Source organism: Apaloderma vittatum, unplaced genomic scaffold (assembly GCF_000703405.1).
Source record: "Apaloderma vittatum isolate BGI_N311 unplaced genomic scaffold, ASM70340v1 scaffold15858, whole genome shotgun sequence".
Classification (NCBI taxonomy): domain Eukaryota; kingdom Metazoa; phylum Chordata; class Aves; order Trogoniformes; family Trogonidae; genus Apaloderma; species Apaloderma vittatum.
In genome coordinates this window covers 16304-31952 of record NW_009732529.1, presented here as the reverse complement: position 1 = coordinate 31952, position 15649 = coordinate 16304, and the positions used below count along the sequence as shown (strand labels likewise).

Genomic DNA, 15649 nt, shown 5'->3' with positions numbered 1-15649 from the left:
AAACCACCTGTTTGTTAACACAGTCACTATATTTCAACCCTTCTACCTGTGATAATATCCTGTCATGAGGCAGACTTGCTGAGTCTGATTCAGCAGAGTTAATACTGAACTGATATAAAAACAGGACTTAACTTCTAGGTTTGTGGTTGGCAGACAAGACTCATATCACATGGCTGACAATTCAGCCCCAGCTGACATTACCCAAGATGCATCTTAAATTTCATTTCCCACTGGTCAAACATGCCTCTTCAGAGCTCTCTTTAAACTGTGGGCTCGCAGTGAAGGTTGTTCCTTACCTCTTGTGCAGTCAGGGCATGTTCCCCTGCTAGAAGCAGCATACTCAGGCCTCCCATTTGTGTAGGATCTGTTAAAATAGTAAAACCAAGTCTTAAGTTTATTCATTTGCTTGTTTAAAGAACCTACCACTTGCAGCATTAAACTCCCAAAAGACTACTTGTCACAGACACTCTAAGCAAGCTGCCATAAAAGGCAATTCAAGAGAATCACAAATAACCATTTCTGTACCCTCTGGGAGAGGCTTTCAAAGCTGTTTGAAGGATTTAATTGGATTTGTGTGCTTAACACCCCGTTGCGTGGATTTACAATTTTACTGCCAAAGGTTTTATGTACTACAGAGATGGATATCTTTAAAACAGCAATTGTAATGATCTCATACATAAACACACACAAAGATGCTCTAATATCGCTCATGTCTGCAACTCAATGAATGCTCCTACTGAGGGGGTGGTTCCCTTCCTTAGCCACTGAACAAGTAAAAGGATGTAACAAGATGACATGATCAAGCTCTGAAGCAAAATCTCCATTTTCATTTAGCTTTAATTTAGAGCTGCGTTTAGTTGTGAAAAGTGCCAGCCTGACAGCTCCGAAGCATGAAGCGCTTGATCCTCTGTGCCAGAACAGTGCAGGCGCTGGCCAGGCAGGCTGCCTGCCTACTTGTTGCCCTGCCAATACAATATATAATTGAGCAAAGTAAAATGTAAATACAAATGTTCTTTCTCCAAGTATTTAATGCTGACAGCTTCTCGTCTCCAGCCTTCCCCAGGAGCTCAGAAAACAACAGGAAGAATTGAAAGCAACAAATGCCGGCACTGCGCTACTCATGGAGTGGTTTTTCCACTCAGAACAGTGTTTGCTCTTCATCATTATGAAGACTAATTGTCTGATTTTGGGGAATGCCTTGGAAGCAATGAGAGGCCCAATTTAACAGTGTAATGTAGAGAGATGAAGACAGTCTGTGGCCCAAATGTCTCGCACAGCAGCCACAACATGAGAAAGGTAAGCATTATCCTTGCTGTACTGCTGAGATATCAACTTCAGTAATGATGAGACACTACAGATAAATAACTTTGCCCACGTTTTAGTAAGTATGCAAACACGTTTTCCACTTTCCTTTCGCTAAACTATGCAAAAACTCTCTCTACAACAGGAACTTACATGTGCCCAGGACCATTCTCTGGAATAGAGGCCAACTAGCACAATCACCCTCATACATTTAGTTGCATTTTGTTAAGCAAAATTTGGATGCAGAACAGCTGCAACCAAAATGCCCACTAGGAAATCCGCTGGCCCACTCCCACTCATGAGCAGTGCCCAGGAATTTGTTGAGCTTTTCAGCAGACGTGGGCCAAGCCTGTACCTGTAAACCCCCAAACGATGTCATGCTATAGATGATCAAGGTCCAGTTCACAGGACTGCTCACTGGTGCTGTTAGTTCAATACCACAGACACTGCCAAAAGCTCTCCCTCACACAGCATCTTGCACTGACATTCACAGGGTAAGTTTTTTCAGTACTCTCTTAGTGCAGCAGTAAATGGAAGCAGAGAAAAGCAATAAACCATGCTCATCCACTATCTCACGGATTGAAGAGTGGCTCATTACCTTCAGAACATAGACTAAATAACATCTGGCTTCAAACCCAGTGTTCCACTGGATTTATTTTTTTTCTTTACTACAATAAACAGGTAAAAGGTGTGTGAGGTTTTTTGTACTTTCTGGGTATTTTTTTAAAATAAAGAAGGGGGCAAAAGATATTAAGCTTCCACAAAGAGATATGGCACTGTCAGAAGTGTAGGATCTAGTAGCAAGAAGTAGTTAAGAAATGGAGACAGAAAATGGGAAGGGCCAGCAAGTACCTCAGCACAATTCATAAGTGATCCTGTCAGCACAGCACTTTTTGCCATCAAAATACTTGATCAGAAAGTATTCAGTCCTTCAAATACGAGGACATCAGGGAATTAAGAAGCAACAAGTGAACATGTATTTTGAAAGATAACGCCTGAGCAGGCACTTAATTTGGAGGAAGGAGAGATGGGAAAAAATCTCCAGGCCCATCATAAACTTCCTGATCTCCATATTACGCAGTAAGGGCTCAGCTGGTTGCTTTCTACTTTCTTTATTCCCATTGGAAGGCTGCTGCAGAACCAAAATCTTCTAAGCCTGAAGAGCTTTCTTCCAGTTTTCAGCTTACACTTACTCAGGTCCAGATGTTACATTTGTTTTCTGGTGCCTGCATCTTTATGGTTCGTCGTAAATGGTGTTTCCCTCTTTTGCACTTACAGGAGCCACCCCACTCTTTCACTTGCTCCAAAGCAAGATCTGATGTCATCAAACACATCCATCTCCCACAGTCCCAGCACTCCCTTTAGCCCAATTTTCCAGTTATTAATCTTTTTTTTGTATGTGAATGATGGGCTGGGCAACTATGCCAGCTGAGCTGCGCTCTGTTTGATGGCATTAGCTCTTCTCTACAGTTCCTGCAAATACTTTGCAGCACAGCACTTTCTTATGCCCACATCACACTGATGGGTCCCAGCTACTCTCTTGTGCTTCACTTCAGTTACCAGTGGGTCTTTTCTCTCCCTTACTTTTGGCCAACTGGAGAACATCCAGCTTATGGCTCTAAAATTTTTCCCCATCTTCTAAGTATTTCTTGGTGGTCTCAGCTTTCCCCACTAGCAGGATGACGATAGGACTTTTTTTTACACAAGCAAGCAAATACTTAAACTGTTTATTGAAATATAAAAATTAAGAGGAAGGGAAAAAATGACAGCTAAGTGGAAAGTTTAATTTGGTGCTTAAACAACTTGAATACTTATGTTGCAGCTGTAGCAGAGGCCTGGTGCTTAGATGTCTGATCATGATAAAAACAAAACTCCTTCCACTAAGGTTTCAAATTACAAAATAACTTCATCTAAGGAAAGATTAAATGCACATATGCAAACACTGCCATATGTTTATAGTGCCTTCTAAGAATGTTTGTTTGATGGCACTCAGAGCTTACTGGTATGAAGAATTAAGAATTTTAAGTGCTTATTTTAAAGTAATTTATGGTTAAATCAATAGTAGGGAGAAAACAGCACACACACTTGACTTGCAGTATGAAAGGTGATTCATGAATTTCTCAACAGCTTTTCATATTGATGAAACTTAAAAACATCTCGCTATTTAGGAATGTCATATGTCGCGGGTTAGGGCTGGCCCAGCCACTAAGTGCTGATAGATGCTCTTCGACCCCCTCTCCCTCCCCAAATGGGAAGGAAAACAGAATGAGGTAGAGAGACTTACAGACTGGAAAAAAGAAAATTAAACCAGATTTAATGAATAAGGAAATTAGAAAAATAATGAGCTATATGCATATATACAAAACCAACTTCGAATCTGACTCTCTCCCCAGACAGCAATCCCCACTTATGCTGCACAGTAGGTGGCACTGGGGAAGCCCCAGGCTCACAGGCAGAGGGGAACTGGGTACAGGAGCTGGATTTGGGAACTCAGGATCAGGATCAAAGACAGAAGATCAGACGGAGTCCTCACTGGACGCCTGCCACTGAAGAAAAGGGCCTAACCCGCATGATCCCTCAGTTTTATACTGAATATGACATATATGGAACGGAAATACTCTTGCTGGTCACTTCTGTCTGTCTGTTCCTCACCAGAGGTGCAACCTTTTACTTCCTTGTGACCTCTTTTACTACCTGGCACCACCACCGTGGCACACAAGAGCCAGCAGTGGCCTTGGTCACTACAGGAGTAAGTATCAGCAAGAGCCTTTCTGCATCCCAGTCCCAGGCAGTGACTGTAAACATCAGGTGTTATCACTGCCAGTAGCAGGCACTGTCTGCAGAAACATGCTGCTGACTTCAGAAAGTGCAGCCTCTGAGAAGACACTGAGCTGAGAAGTATGAGTCACTGAACAGAATTGGTCCTGTTTAGCTCAAACCAGGACAACATACTTTGTTAGTATTGGTCTGGTTAGACACTCAGTGGGCTGGCTTGTTCATCATCGCAATTTTTCAGTCAGAGGAAAGAATGAACTGAGGAAGCACTAAGCAGAAAGAAGGCCAGCAGGTATCAACTTCAACTAACTTTTATCCGAGTGCATAATTAAGCTTCTTTCTGAAAAACAAAAATTACATGTCTATCGGGATATCATCTACTCCAGGAAGAGGTCTGGAGTCTTTTTGTATCCTTTGCTTCACTAAAAAGCTTTTTGGTTCAGATGGTTTTCTTCTGATGAAGAAACGTGCAAGTATTGTGAACTTCACACAGCTGTGTAGGAAAGCTGTTGCTCACTTGGCTCTGTAGTTGTGAGGGCAGGTGCTGCAATGGTCACGTTCACCTGTGACCAGCACTTGTCTTTATCCCATGTCTCACAGCAGACCACAGGTAACACATGTCGTTAGAAAAACGTGCTCAATTCAAACTTCCGGGCTGGATAAGCAAGGACATCACCAGTGGGTCTGCAGGTCAGAAGCCCACGGCTGGTGCGTGACACAGTGATAATGCTGGACACAATGACACATCAACATGAGACACTTAGAAGTCACTGCTGGAATGCCAAAAACAGAGGAGAGATAGCCTGCGTGAGGCTTCAAAAAAAAAAAAAGGAAGATCTTACTCTCAACACATTACATTTTCCAAAATGAAATGTAAAATATAAAAAGCAATCAAGACAGAATTGACAACTATCAACAAGTAAAACAGATTTCCTGGAAGGATTCTGGAATCATATAATCCCTGCCCCAAGGAAGGGATTCAAGGATTCTGCCTTGAAGATGCAAGTTGCATTTCAAAGGCAAAAGCGTTTCTGAGGTGGTTCAGCTACACAGTTAGTTCACCAGCTAGTGTACAGCCTGGATTTTATAAGAGCTGGATTTTTAAAGTGCTGGATAGAAGAGTCAGAGTTGAACTGCACTATTACATGAAGTTAAGGAGAGAAGAACAGAAAAAACCCACGTATTAAGCAGAAGCTAGTATGCAGTTGACAAAACAGTAAACCATTTGGCATGACACACTTGTCATGATTTGGATGCTGCTAACATTTCTGTCAGAAGGTGTCATTATTTTATGAGCTATTGTTATACTCAAGAAATATCCAGCCTTCATTGGCACAAGGACTGGAGTGAGACTCCCATGAATTACTATGCTCATTGACTCAGTCTGCAGTAAAAAAATCAATAACAATAAAAAAACATTAAATCACATGTAGCACAAAAGGGCCTTCTTCAGAAATGAATTATTTTATAGACAGAAAATATTATTAGATTAGTTTCTAATTAATTCTTGAGTTCTGTGTCCTCTGCTCTGACAGGTGTTGATTGAAGATCTCTCTGCACTAAGAAACTACATTTAGGCAGCCAGGCAGGTTTGGTGGTGAATCACAGACAGATAGATTCAGACCTGTTACTTGTTCTTCGTGTTAAGTCGATAAACCCTTAAGCAGCACAGAAGTTACTCTGAGAGCAAAAGCAGAACGGGATGAAGCGGCTTTCAATTTTTAGGACTGGTCATACCCTGTATCGTAACGATGCAGCATGAAAAACTTTATTTTGATCCTATTTCACAGTTCATTCATAGCAAGGAGGAATTTCATTACAGGAATTTTCATACCACTACACTAGCAAAAAGGTATACATGCGTTTTATCCCTTTTTATCCTTTTACACTTTTTCCGTAAAACCATTTTACACCCTCCGGCTCACAATCTATCTAAGCAAAAAAGTCTTATCTGCCACATGCTTGTCATAAACTAGGTAGGGTACGACAGTTTCGAATACATCAGTATTTAGAAAATTAGAAACTTTTAAGCATCAAAAGAAAAGAAAAATAGAAAAAAAGATGGTGAGGAAGAATTATCTTCAACCTTGACTGTTAGGTTCTTAAGTTGCCAGCATTTAACATTAATGTCTCTGTATTTCAAGGTCATGATTGCAGCAGTTCTGCTATTTGTGGGTATCAGTGAGAGATTATCTGCCTTTCAAAAGTTCAGGCACTCCACCTACACTTATTCATGGATTTGATTTTTTTTAAAAAAAAACCCCACACATTTAAGAGGTTAGAATCTGCCCCTCCAAGGTGTAATGGCAAAAAGAGCACATTTTAAGTGAAATTAAATTACACTTTTGATTTAAATACAAAGTTAGCTCCACAAGAACGTTAACACCTCCAACTTCACAGACACCCATAAATTATTTTTTAAACAGCAAATTACTTAACAAAGTACAACACTCTATGTAAGAGAAAAAAAATGCACACAATCAGCATTTTCTTTTTGACTAGAAAATAAAAATCTCTTAACAGCAGCTAAAGCCAGAATCGACAACCAAGCAAATCTGGTCCCCAAATGGGGTACGGGTTATGATGCCACATTACTGGACTTGACTCCTGAAAGCTATCACGTACTAAGGAAAATTTTAGAAAGTTGTTATGCAGAGGTTTAACTGGAATCTTGGCAACTTAATTTGGGACATGAAAGGAATCTGCACTACAGTACCATGTACAGTAAAGAAAACTGGTATCACAGTTTCATTTCAACACCACTTCCTTGAACAAAATGAGGATGCATCATCTGAGTAGCGCTGATGGAAATCTCACCTGCCATCCCGAAGTTAAGCTGTGGCATTTCTTCACTTTTTGTCCCTTTCCTCGGGCTTGGTAAATCTTTTGCAGAGTCTGATGCAAAGGCCCATAGCTTTTTCCTGTTTGTAACAGTGGATGTCTGGGTTTTTACAGGTTTGTTTGTTGTAGGGCACCACTTGTACCCTGGATTTGCCTTCATAAATGCATCCTTGTACTAGAAAAGAAAAGGAAAATTACCAGTCATGCCAGTCATGACATTATACTATCCACAGGGCAACAGAGCGCACTCTGTGTAAGAGGATTTAATACAGTAAATAATCCTTAAATATCTTGATTTTTAACAGTTTAATCACATGCTTAGTCTGACCACCAACACAATTTAATAAGAAGAAATACTAAGAAATACTAAGGTATGTAGAGATGTATTTTTAAAAGTGGGGTTTTTCTTTCCTCTCCTGAGGGTTTATCACCCAGAGCAGGCTGAAGCTCTGACCCTGCAAACTGCTCCCCAGTGCGTGTACTCTCACTCTGTGAAAACAAAGATGCCTATTCAAATCCTTTTGCAGGTACTATCTTTGTTTACTTTCTAGTTTGAATGAAATTAAATACATTTAGCAACAAATGCAACATGATGCTCCTTACCTTGCACTCATTTTTCTTTAACAGTTGTGTATTTTAGCATATTTGAGTATATGGCGTTACCAAACCAGGCACTGAAAATAAACCACTACCAGTATCACATTGTTTTCAGTAATTTCTGAAACACCAACCCAGTGTACCTTGCTTCATAGCTGCGTAAAATAAAATGGGACCATTTAAAGCTTTCTTTGACCTTGAGCCCACAGCATACAACTCCATTTGCTATTCTTGGTATGAGGCAGCAAAAGGAAGACAAGCCCACATATGAGGAAAAAGGTCTGGATCCTACACAGTTTGGGGGGGGGCGGTACGGTGAAAGGATGTGGAACTGTTTTATCCACAAGATGCAACAGTGACATTTTCCAAGTACCTTGCTGACCAGACCAACACACGATTTTTTGAGGGTTAACAGCAATAAAAAAGAGCACATTTCAGAATTTCAGATGTGTTGCTATGTAAGGTGGAGAACAGGTGAACCGGAGTAACGTCACACATTCCAGCTGCAAATGCTGGCCCAACCGCCCATCCACCCGCCCATCACAGCATGCAGCACTGGCTGTTGTGGGAGCCTCCCCAGTAAGCACCAGTGCTGACTGCGGGGAGAAGGGATCCACAGTATCTCCTCAAGCACTTAGTACCCCTCGATGGTGGTAAAGGACCAGAAGAATGGTTTTCATCCTGAAGTGCATGGCAGGGTGGGTGCAGGAAGTTTCTTCTGTGATTGCACACCTTCCCAGCTCCCCAGCTGTTACCAGTCCCAGCTAGAGCACAGAGAAGCGCCCATGTTTCATGCACATGCCTGCACAGAAACACATGCAGCGGGGAGGGAAGGGAGGGGAGATCTCTTGGGTATCAAATACAGAAACAGCACTGAAAATCTTGTTCTCTGATAGAGCCACTGCAGTGTTCTCCCAGATCAGTAAACAGCATGTCTTGTGGCAAGACCACCAGAGCACGTGTGTATCACTAACTTTCACTTCCATTTTACTCTCTGAGCTGGCACTTGCTACCTCCAGACTGTAGTGAGGATAAAAAATGTTTCAGTTTACAAGAAGCACTGCACCATGTGAACTCACTGTACGAAGTCCAGTATTTATAGAAATAGCTATAAATAATAAAAATCTGCAGGGACCGCTGACCCACATACACCCTATTCAGAAAACACAGCATGTATGTATTAAATCTGCAAACCAAGGACTGCGACACCTCTCAGCTCGCTCCTTTTCCCGTTCCCTCAGTTTGGCTGGGGAGCTCAATATGCCACAAAAATAGCCTAGTGGAGGAAGGAGAAGGGGAGGGAGTAAGGGAAGAGGTGGAAAGGAAATACACAGCAAAGCAGCTTTGCCTTCCATTGTTAAAGCTACAGCCCACTCAACAAATCACGTTTCTAGCGAAAAGCACAGAATCGCCAGCAACGAGGTACCTAAGCTCTTCCTACCAACACTGCTGCTTTGAGTAACTGAATTATTCCATGGAGTAATTTGACAAGCTGACAGGCTGTCCATCAAACGAGAACCAGAATGCGTGCCATTTGCAAGACGAGACAGTAATAACCTTTCAATCAGTTTCCAACAAGAGTAATTCAAGTGAGCTGGTGTATTAATGGATTTTTCCCTCTGCAAAGCCAAGAACTGAACATTAACTGTGCTCTCCGAAGGGGAGGGAGCAAATGAAGGGAGGACGACTCATCGGTCCCTTTCGCAGTTTCAACTCTCAACAAAAAAGAGGATGTAAAAAAGTTAAACAATAGCCAAGAAGTAGATTTATAAAATGCACACAGAAAGCCTTTCAGTATTGATTTTTGTGACTATAAGAGAAAGGGCTAAAATGAAGTGATAGTTTCTGCTCATTGGGTCATGAGAAGATAAGTGAGCTACACAGAAGATGCCAAAGGCAATGGCGGAGCTTACTGTTTTCCCTCGTTCAACCAACTGTAGTAAACCAACTTAACACAGCCAGCCTAAGGACATCACTGAAGTTGCTCTGAAAAAAAAGAAAGTTAGGTCCTTAACCTGAAATGCAAAGACACCACCTTGGTTCCCAGAGAAGTGGCAGGGATAGCCCAGCAGCACCACGTTCTAAAGTTTCACGTCAGATAAAAAAAACTACGGGATATGTTTATGAGATTGGTCTGGTGTATCATTTCTGTTTTGTGAAAGCCTGGGGAAGGATGTAATGCAGTGGGATCGATGCCACTTCAGAGCTGAGGTTGAAAAAACGTCCTGTGCTCCAGTGCAACTCCCCAAGTTGCTTTCATCCCCAAATTAAATGAAACAAAACCAAAAAAAAAGATTTGCTTTCTCCAGTGTGAGGGGAACAGCAGCTCACAGGTGGATTCCAGCTACACCTCAGGGTAGGAGTTAGCACATGCTTAACTTTAAATCCCACCAACTGGTTATTAAATGTCACCTGAATCCCAGAGATCTAAACAAAACACAACAAAAAAAAAGAGAGCCCAAACAGAAAATACTACACTCTGTTTCTCACCCCTGAAGGATGTGGGCTTCACGTTACACATTACAGTCCATACACCACCCAGTGAAACTGCCAGACCCCAGCCAGCAAGCCAGAACGTGAGTCCCCTCCTACTCCGAGGGGGCTGCCAAAGCAGCAGCATCACAAGGGCGGCAAGCTCCCCAGCTGGGCCAACTGCACCTCGGAAACCACTGGCTGAGCACTCGTGGGGACAAGTATTCAGCTCTGCCCCTTGAATGGCAGCAGCCTGGATTTATCAGGCTGCTCCCTACAGAAAATCATCCCAATTGCCTGAACTGTGCTGATGCAAATTAAAATCAAGAGTTTTCTAGCAAGGGAAACAGGGCTTGAACAACATCAATAATCTTGCTGGATATTTTTCAAGGCAGCTGAATATTCCCAGCAAGACCTGTAGAAATCAACAGAAGAACACAAGCCTTATTACTGCAGTCACTAAAAATGTTGGAGCATATTTATGAGTGGCCAGAATTCCTTTTTCCCCTCAGTGAGGGGAAGTGCTAAGAAACGACACGAACATTTGTGGTTCTACTCAGTACTTTTCAGCTACTGGGCTTATATCCTAGATAATGAAAACTTTTTTAGAGCTAAGTTGATCTATAAAGTCTGCCCCTAGAAAAAAAACACAAACCCAACAAAAAAACAAACCAAAATCACCATCAGAAGCTGACACTGAATTCTGCAGATGCGGCATGAAGTCTCCAGGGCAGGTGTTGCTACAAGAGACCATAAACTACAAAACTGAGAAGACAAGGAGCATAGAGCCAGTTATTTCTAGGCAATTAAGGCACCCCAAGGTACAGACAGGTACAGACTGGCAGTTTCCAGAAGTGTCTAAATGAACTACAGACCAGATTATTATCAGTGGGAAATCAAGGAGAGATGTCCAATCCACTAGAAAACTGCTCAGAATTCCAGCTGTCAAGAAGTCTGGGTGCCTCACTATCTTTCAAAATCCTTGACATACACACATATCTCAGCAAATAACAGAGGTATGCAAGTAGCTACACAAATGCCCTGATTTGCACACTGCTGAGACAGTATCACTGCTGTGTACTAAGCAGGTAAGAAACTGCTTGGTGCTCCACCTAAGCTAACTGGCTTTGTAAACTATGGCTTCAAGCAGTAAAAACATTCCTGAGACTGCAAAACAAGGCTTGTAGCCACTGCAGTAGGGCCCACTTCTATGAGGCCCATTCGTATCTCTGCAGGAGTGATTCAGATGCTCAGGGTACACAAGACACAGCGTGGGCGTAGCAGGTACGACACCAGGGTCCTTCAGGATGCGCATCCCGTCAGGGCAGTCGCTAGAGGCTTCGTGCTGAAAACTGGAAGTCAAAGGGCACTAAAAAGCTACATCTAAGTAACAGAAGATCATCCACTGAGATTTAAATCTCAGTAAGTTTACATGTACTGGTACTTAAACAGAAGATTATCAGTACAATGGTAATTTTACGTCCTTTCAAAGGCAGTCACTTTCTTGACTTTTAAATGAGCTCTCCTTAGGAAAAAGAAAAATACCAATAAATGATTCAAACTGAGCTGACATTAACATCTTTTTTGACAGTCTCAGCAGTAAGCCTAACGACAAAAGTGAGTGCTAGGAAAAAAAAAACCAACAAAACCCAACTGATCTGCACACACAGAACAGGCTTTTTTGTGGAGAAGGCCCAAATATATTCAACAGCCCATTACAGCTGTTAATTATTGTTGTAACATACACCTATTTAAAGAATAAAAATTACATGCCTCTACAGATTCTTGGAACTAGAAGTCATGATGTAAACTACTTAGATTTATTGTTTCGGTTTGACGTTGAATTTGCAATTTATTTTTCATGCCAAGAAAAATAAATAAATCCCTACAGGAACAATGAATTCTACAATGATGATTAATAGTTTCAGATCTGTCCTCCATACAGAAGTTCTGCAATTATTTTCCTTCTTAAGAAACTAGTTTCCTTCAGCAAGACAAAAGCCTAAGAAAAACAGTCACATCAAGTTTGTTTCTTCAAAAAATTATTTCTTCATTTTCATCTTTCCTTCCTCTGTATCTGTACTGCACCTCCTAATTGCCTTTCCCCACACATTTCAAAAAGCATCACTAATTTCTAAGTGAGACTGCAGAACAAATCAGGAATGGTTGGACAAACCTAAAACTCAAGTATTTCAACACTGTGTCACCAACAGGGACTTATGGTGGTACTACAGACCCTGCTTCAAAAAGGACCTGCTATGCAGAAAACATTTCTGTTTTTCCTGTGGACCTTTCTATTCTCACATGAAGTACTGAACAGGCAGACCTATACACATGTGTTAAGGGCAGCACACAATTTTGGGGGACAGGGCAGGCAGGGATAATGGTTGCCCCAATCGTTTCTCAGCTACCTCTATTTCTTGTAGCTCTCCAGCATTACTGACAAATGAGAGATACGTTCCTCCTTCTCAATGGCTCTTCGCTATTTTTTCTAAGTTTGAATTCAATCATTAACCACAATCTACATCACACAGGTAATTACAGTGATCTGTTTTGGGGTGATGTTATCAGCCTAAGTAATTCGCTGTGTGTCCCTACTACTGATATCCGCAGCCTTTTTGAGGGCAGTTTACTAAGCACGCTATTTCCTAAGAAGTCTCATTTAAATTTCAAGTTGACGTAAAGATACTTTGTGAAATATTGATAAATAGAGGGAAAATACTTCATGAAACACTAATGTTTAAGTTCTTCAGCATCAAAAGTAAAAAGTGACTACATTTGTTGACTATGCTTTTGGTTTGGTCCACTCATACTCTAACAGCAACCTCTATTATCAATAGCAAGTGGGCAGCCTGAGCAAAGTATCACTTCTCAGCTGACACTGAACTGGATATAATTGTCCGCTATCCACACACTAGCCATGTGTTAATGTTTGTACGACAGGAATTGTCAGGTGACATCTACCACAAAGCGTGGGTATCTGTACCAATGACAGGTTAGTTTGTGTCAAAGACCAATTTCTTTTCATTCTGCTCCAAAGGACCAAGTGAATCAAAGCAAGAACAGCAGCTGCTCTGGGCACCATAATCCCACTGGGGAAGCTGAGGAACTCAGAGAAGAGAAAAACCCCACACAAAAGATTTAATATACAGAGAAATAGAGGATCAACAAATATGCAACGAGCTCCCTTTTTATTCACCATTAAGACAGAACATACCTCCTTGGCCATGTCAGTGTACTTCTGCTTTTCTTTTGGATCTAGAACGGCCCACCAGTCTGCCAAGATCTTAGTTGCGCCACGGTTATCGAGCCGAGGGTGTTCTTTTCGCACAAGAGAGCGATGGCGTTTGCAGAACAAGAGAAATGCATTCATTGGTCGGCGAGCTCGTTGCTCTGAGGACTCATCATCTTCAGTTTCATCAGCATCCTGCTCTAAACCATCAGCGCCAAGGAGTGGCACCTAGCAGAACCAAAAGGGAAAGGGTGTAAACTGAGTAGTCTGTGCTTCTCACGGAGACTGAGTCTGTGTATGCCACGTGTGAACGAGGGAGATGCACACGGACACAGAGAGCTGTCTTTAAAGGCCACCCATTCTGTCCGGCGTTCTACTTCAAACCTCCCCACCTGACTGTCCAAGGTAAAATCATGCTCTCTGCAAGACTTCAACTTGCAAGTGAAGCCATTTCTAAGCTGAGGACCATTCTTCAGTAACAGTCTTAAGGGGGCTGGAGGTAGGAGACCTTTCCTAACTCCTTCCTACAACCTAAAAAGCATCTCAAGTGGCATGAGGTGAGAGGAGCTACTTCAGACCTCAGTCACGTGTGTTTGCCACTACAGTGTGCATAGGAAGGAAAGCACAGCGGTAAGTTGTTTCCCCATCTCCTGCTGTTCACTGCTCAGCCTGTGAGCCGTGCTCCAGCACAGCCACTGCGCTGCTGCCCAGTCGGCAACAGGACACATCTCCACAGAACCCTGCCCAGACACGCTCTCTCCACTTACAGGCCACTCTATCACTCCTACAAGGGACACACCACAGAAGACTACTTCTAACTGAATTAACCAAATTACTGCATGACACATAAAACCACTACTGCCTACCTAACTGCAACACTTCTACTTGATATCACACAAAGAGGTTGGATGAAATGATCTCTAAGGTCCCTTTCAGCCTAGGCCGTTCTGTGAATCTATGATTGTGAAAGGTCCAGAGAAAGCACTGTCAGAGTATCAGGCTCCTCCTTGCTGCTCCTTAGCCCTGTCAAGGTCCTTACGAGTAGGTGGCTCAAGGCAGCCTCCTCAGCACTGACCTCTCTGTTCCTGCTTTAGGAAGGCATCAAGGAGATGCAGAGATGAACTCGATCCACATGATGGAAACCCCACGTCTCCAACACCCATTCCCAAATCTTACTACAGAGGATGAGTGTAACTGTACATTTGTGAGGTGCCATACTGCAGGGTCCTTACAAAAAAAGGGTAAGGCCAGTATCACTGAACAATACCAAGCGTCAAAACAGAGAGAGATTGTTCCACCTGTGCTCTCGATATTTTGGAGGGCAAGATGAATTTCACATGTAAAGACAGTAAAATTTTTTGACACCTTTCCCTTCTTTTTCCATTTTAATCTTCATAATCTTTAAAAAGAGAAAGAAAACTACTAGTTTGGTATGTTCTCAGAGCCACTAGGAGCAAGTATCAAGCACAGGCTATCTTTATGTCAAAAATAAACAATTTTTAAAAACATGTCAAAGCTCCACCCTGAGTAATCAACATCAAGATGTGCAGCACATTATTAAAACAAGCTATCCTTAAAAACAACAACTCTTACAACTCTTTAGTCTCTAAAAAGAGAGAGCTTCATTCAAGATTTTAAAAGTATGATTGAGAATTCACTTTTTTGTGTTATTTGCTACTTGGCTTTATAGTCTTGTGGGCACAGCATCACTTCTTTTTATTGGCTATGTTTGTTTACAGAAGAGAACAGCAAGAAGCCCACAAAATAAAATCACAGCTAGGGAGAATGTGATTTACCATTAACCTCCTATGGTTAAAGCATCCAGTAAAGTCTACCTTATCAATATCTTCCTCTTCTTCTTCCTCCTCCTCCTCTTCAGAGAAGTCAAGGAGTTTCTTGGCAAGCAGGGGATGCCACTGAAGACACTTTCTTTTTGGTCGTTTCCCAGTTCCTTCTCCTTCTGTCGAATGATCCTTATTCCTACTACTGCCTTTCATTACTGTGACCTGTCACACAAAAATAGTTAAAAGTTGACAACAACCCCCTAGACATAACTTAACACCATATAGATACTTAAACAAACCATTGACAAATATATGGGGCACCAATGCAACACTCTCCGATTTTTTGGCAAGATGTTAGATAGAGATTTACTCCAATTATCAACAACAGAATGGATGTATCTTTTCCAATCTTGACATTTCCACCTATGCCCAGATTAAGTAGCAACATACAACTAGAGCAAGTAAGGACACTAGTCAGTTCAGCTCTTAAATGTGTTTCTGTCTGAAGGCTAAGAGAAAAGCCCTCTCACTTCACTAGTCAAGGGAGCAAGAGACTCCACCGCTCTCCAACACCTGTGTCCACTGTGGTTTTTCATATTTTGCCATTGAAAATGCCAGGATATCCCTCTTTATAGCAGTGGGACAT

The 15649-nt window shown here is 41.9% G+C and overlaps 1 protein-coding gene across 1 annotated transcript; it reads right to left on the bottom strand.

The window, feature by feature from the left end:
• Positions 1-296: 296 nt before the first annotated feature.
• LOC104278552 (HMG box transcription factor BBX-like) lies at positions 297-15220 on the bottom strand (the record flags this gene model as incomplete). Its single annotated transcript, XM_009875564.1, has 4 exons — positions 15055-15220; positions 13205-13447; positions 6895-7093; positions 297-364 (listed from the first exon to the last, which is right to left on the bottom strand). Coding segments are annotated over exons 1-4 (672 nt in total), but the record flags the coding sequence as incomplete, so codon positions are not given.
• Between the last annotated feature and the right edge of the window lie 429 nt (positions 15221-15649).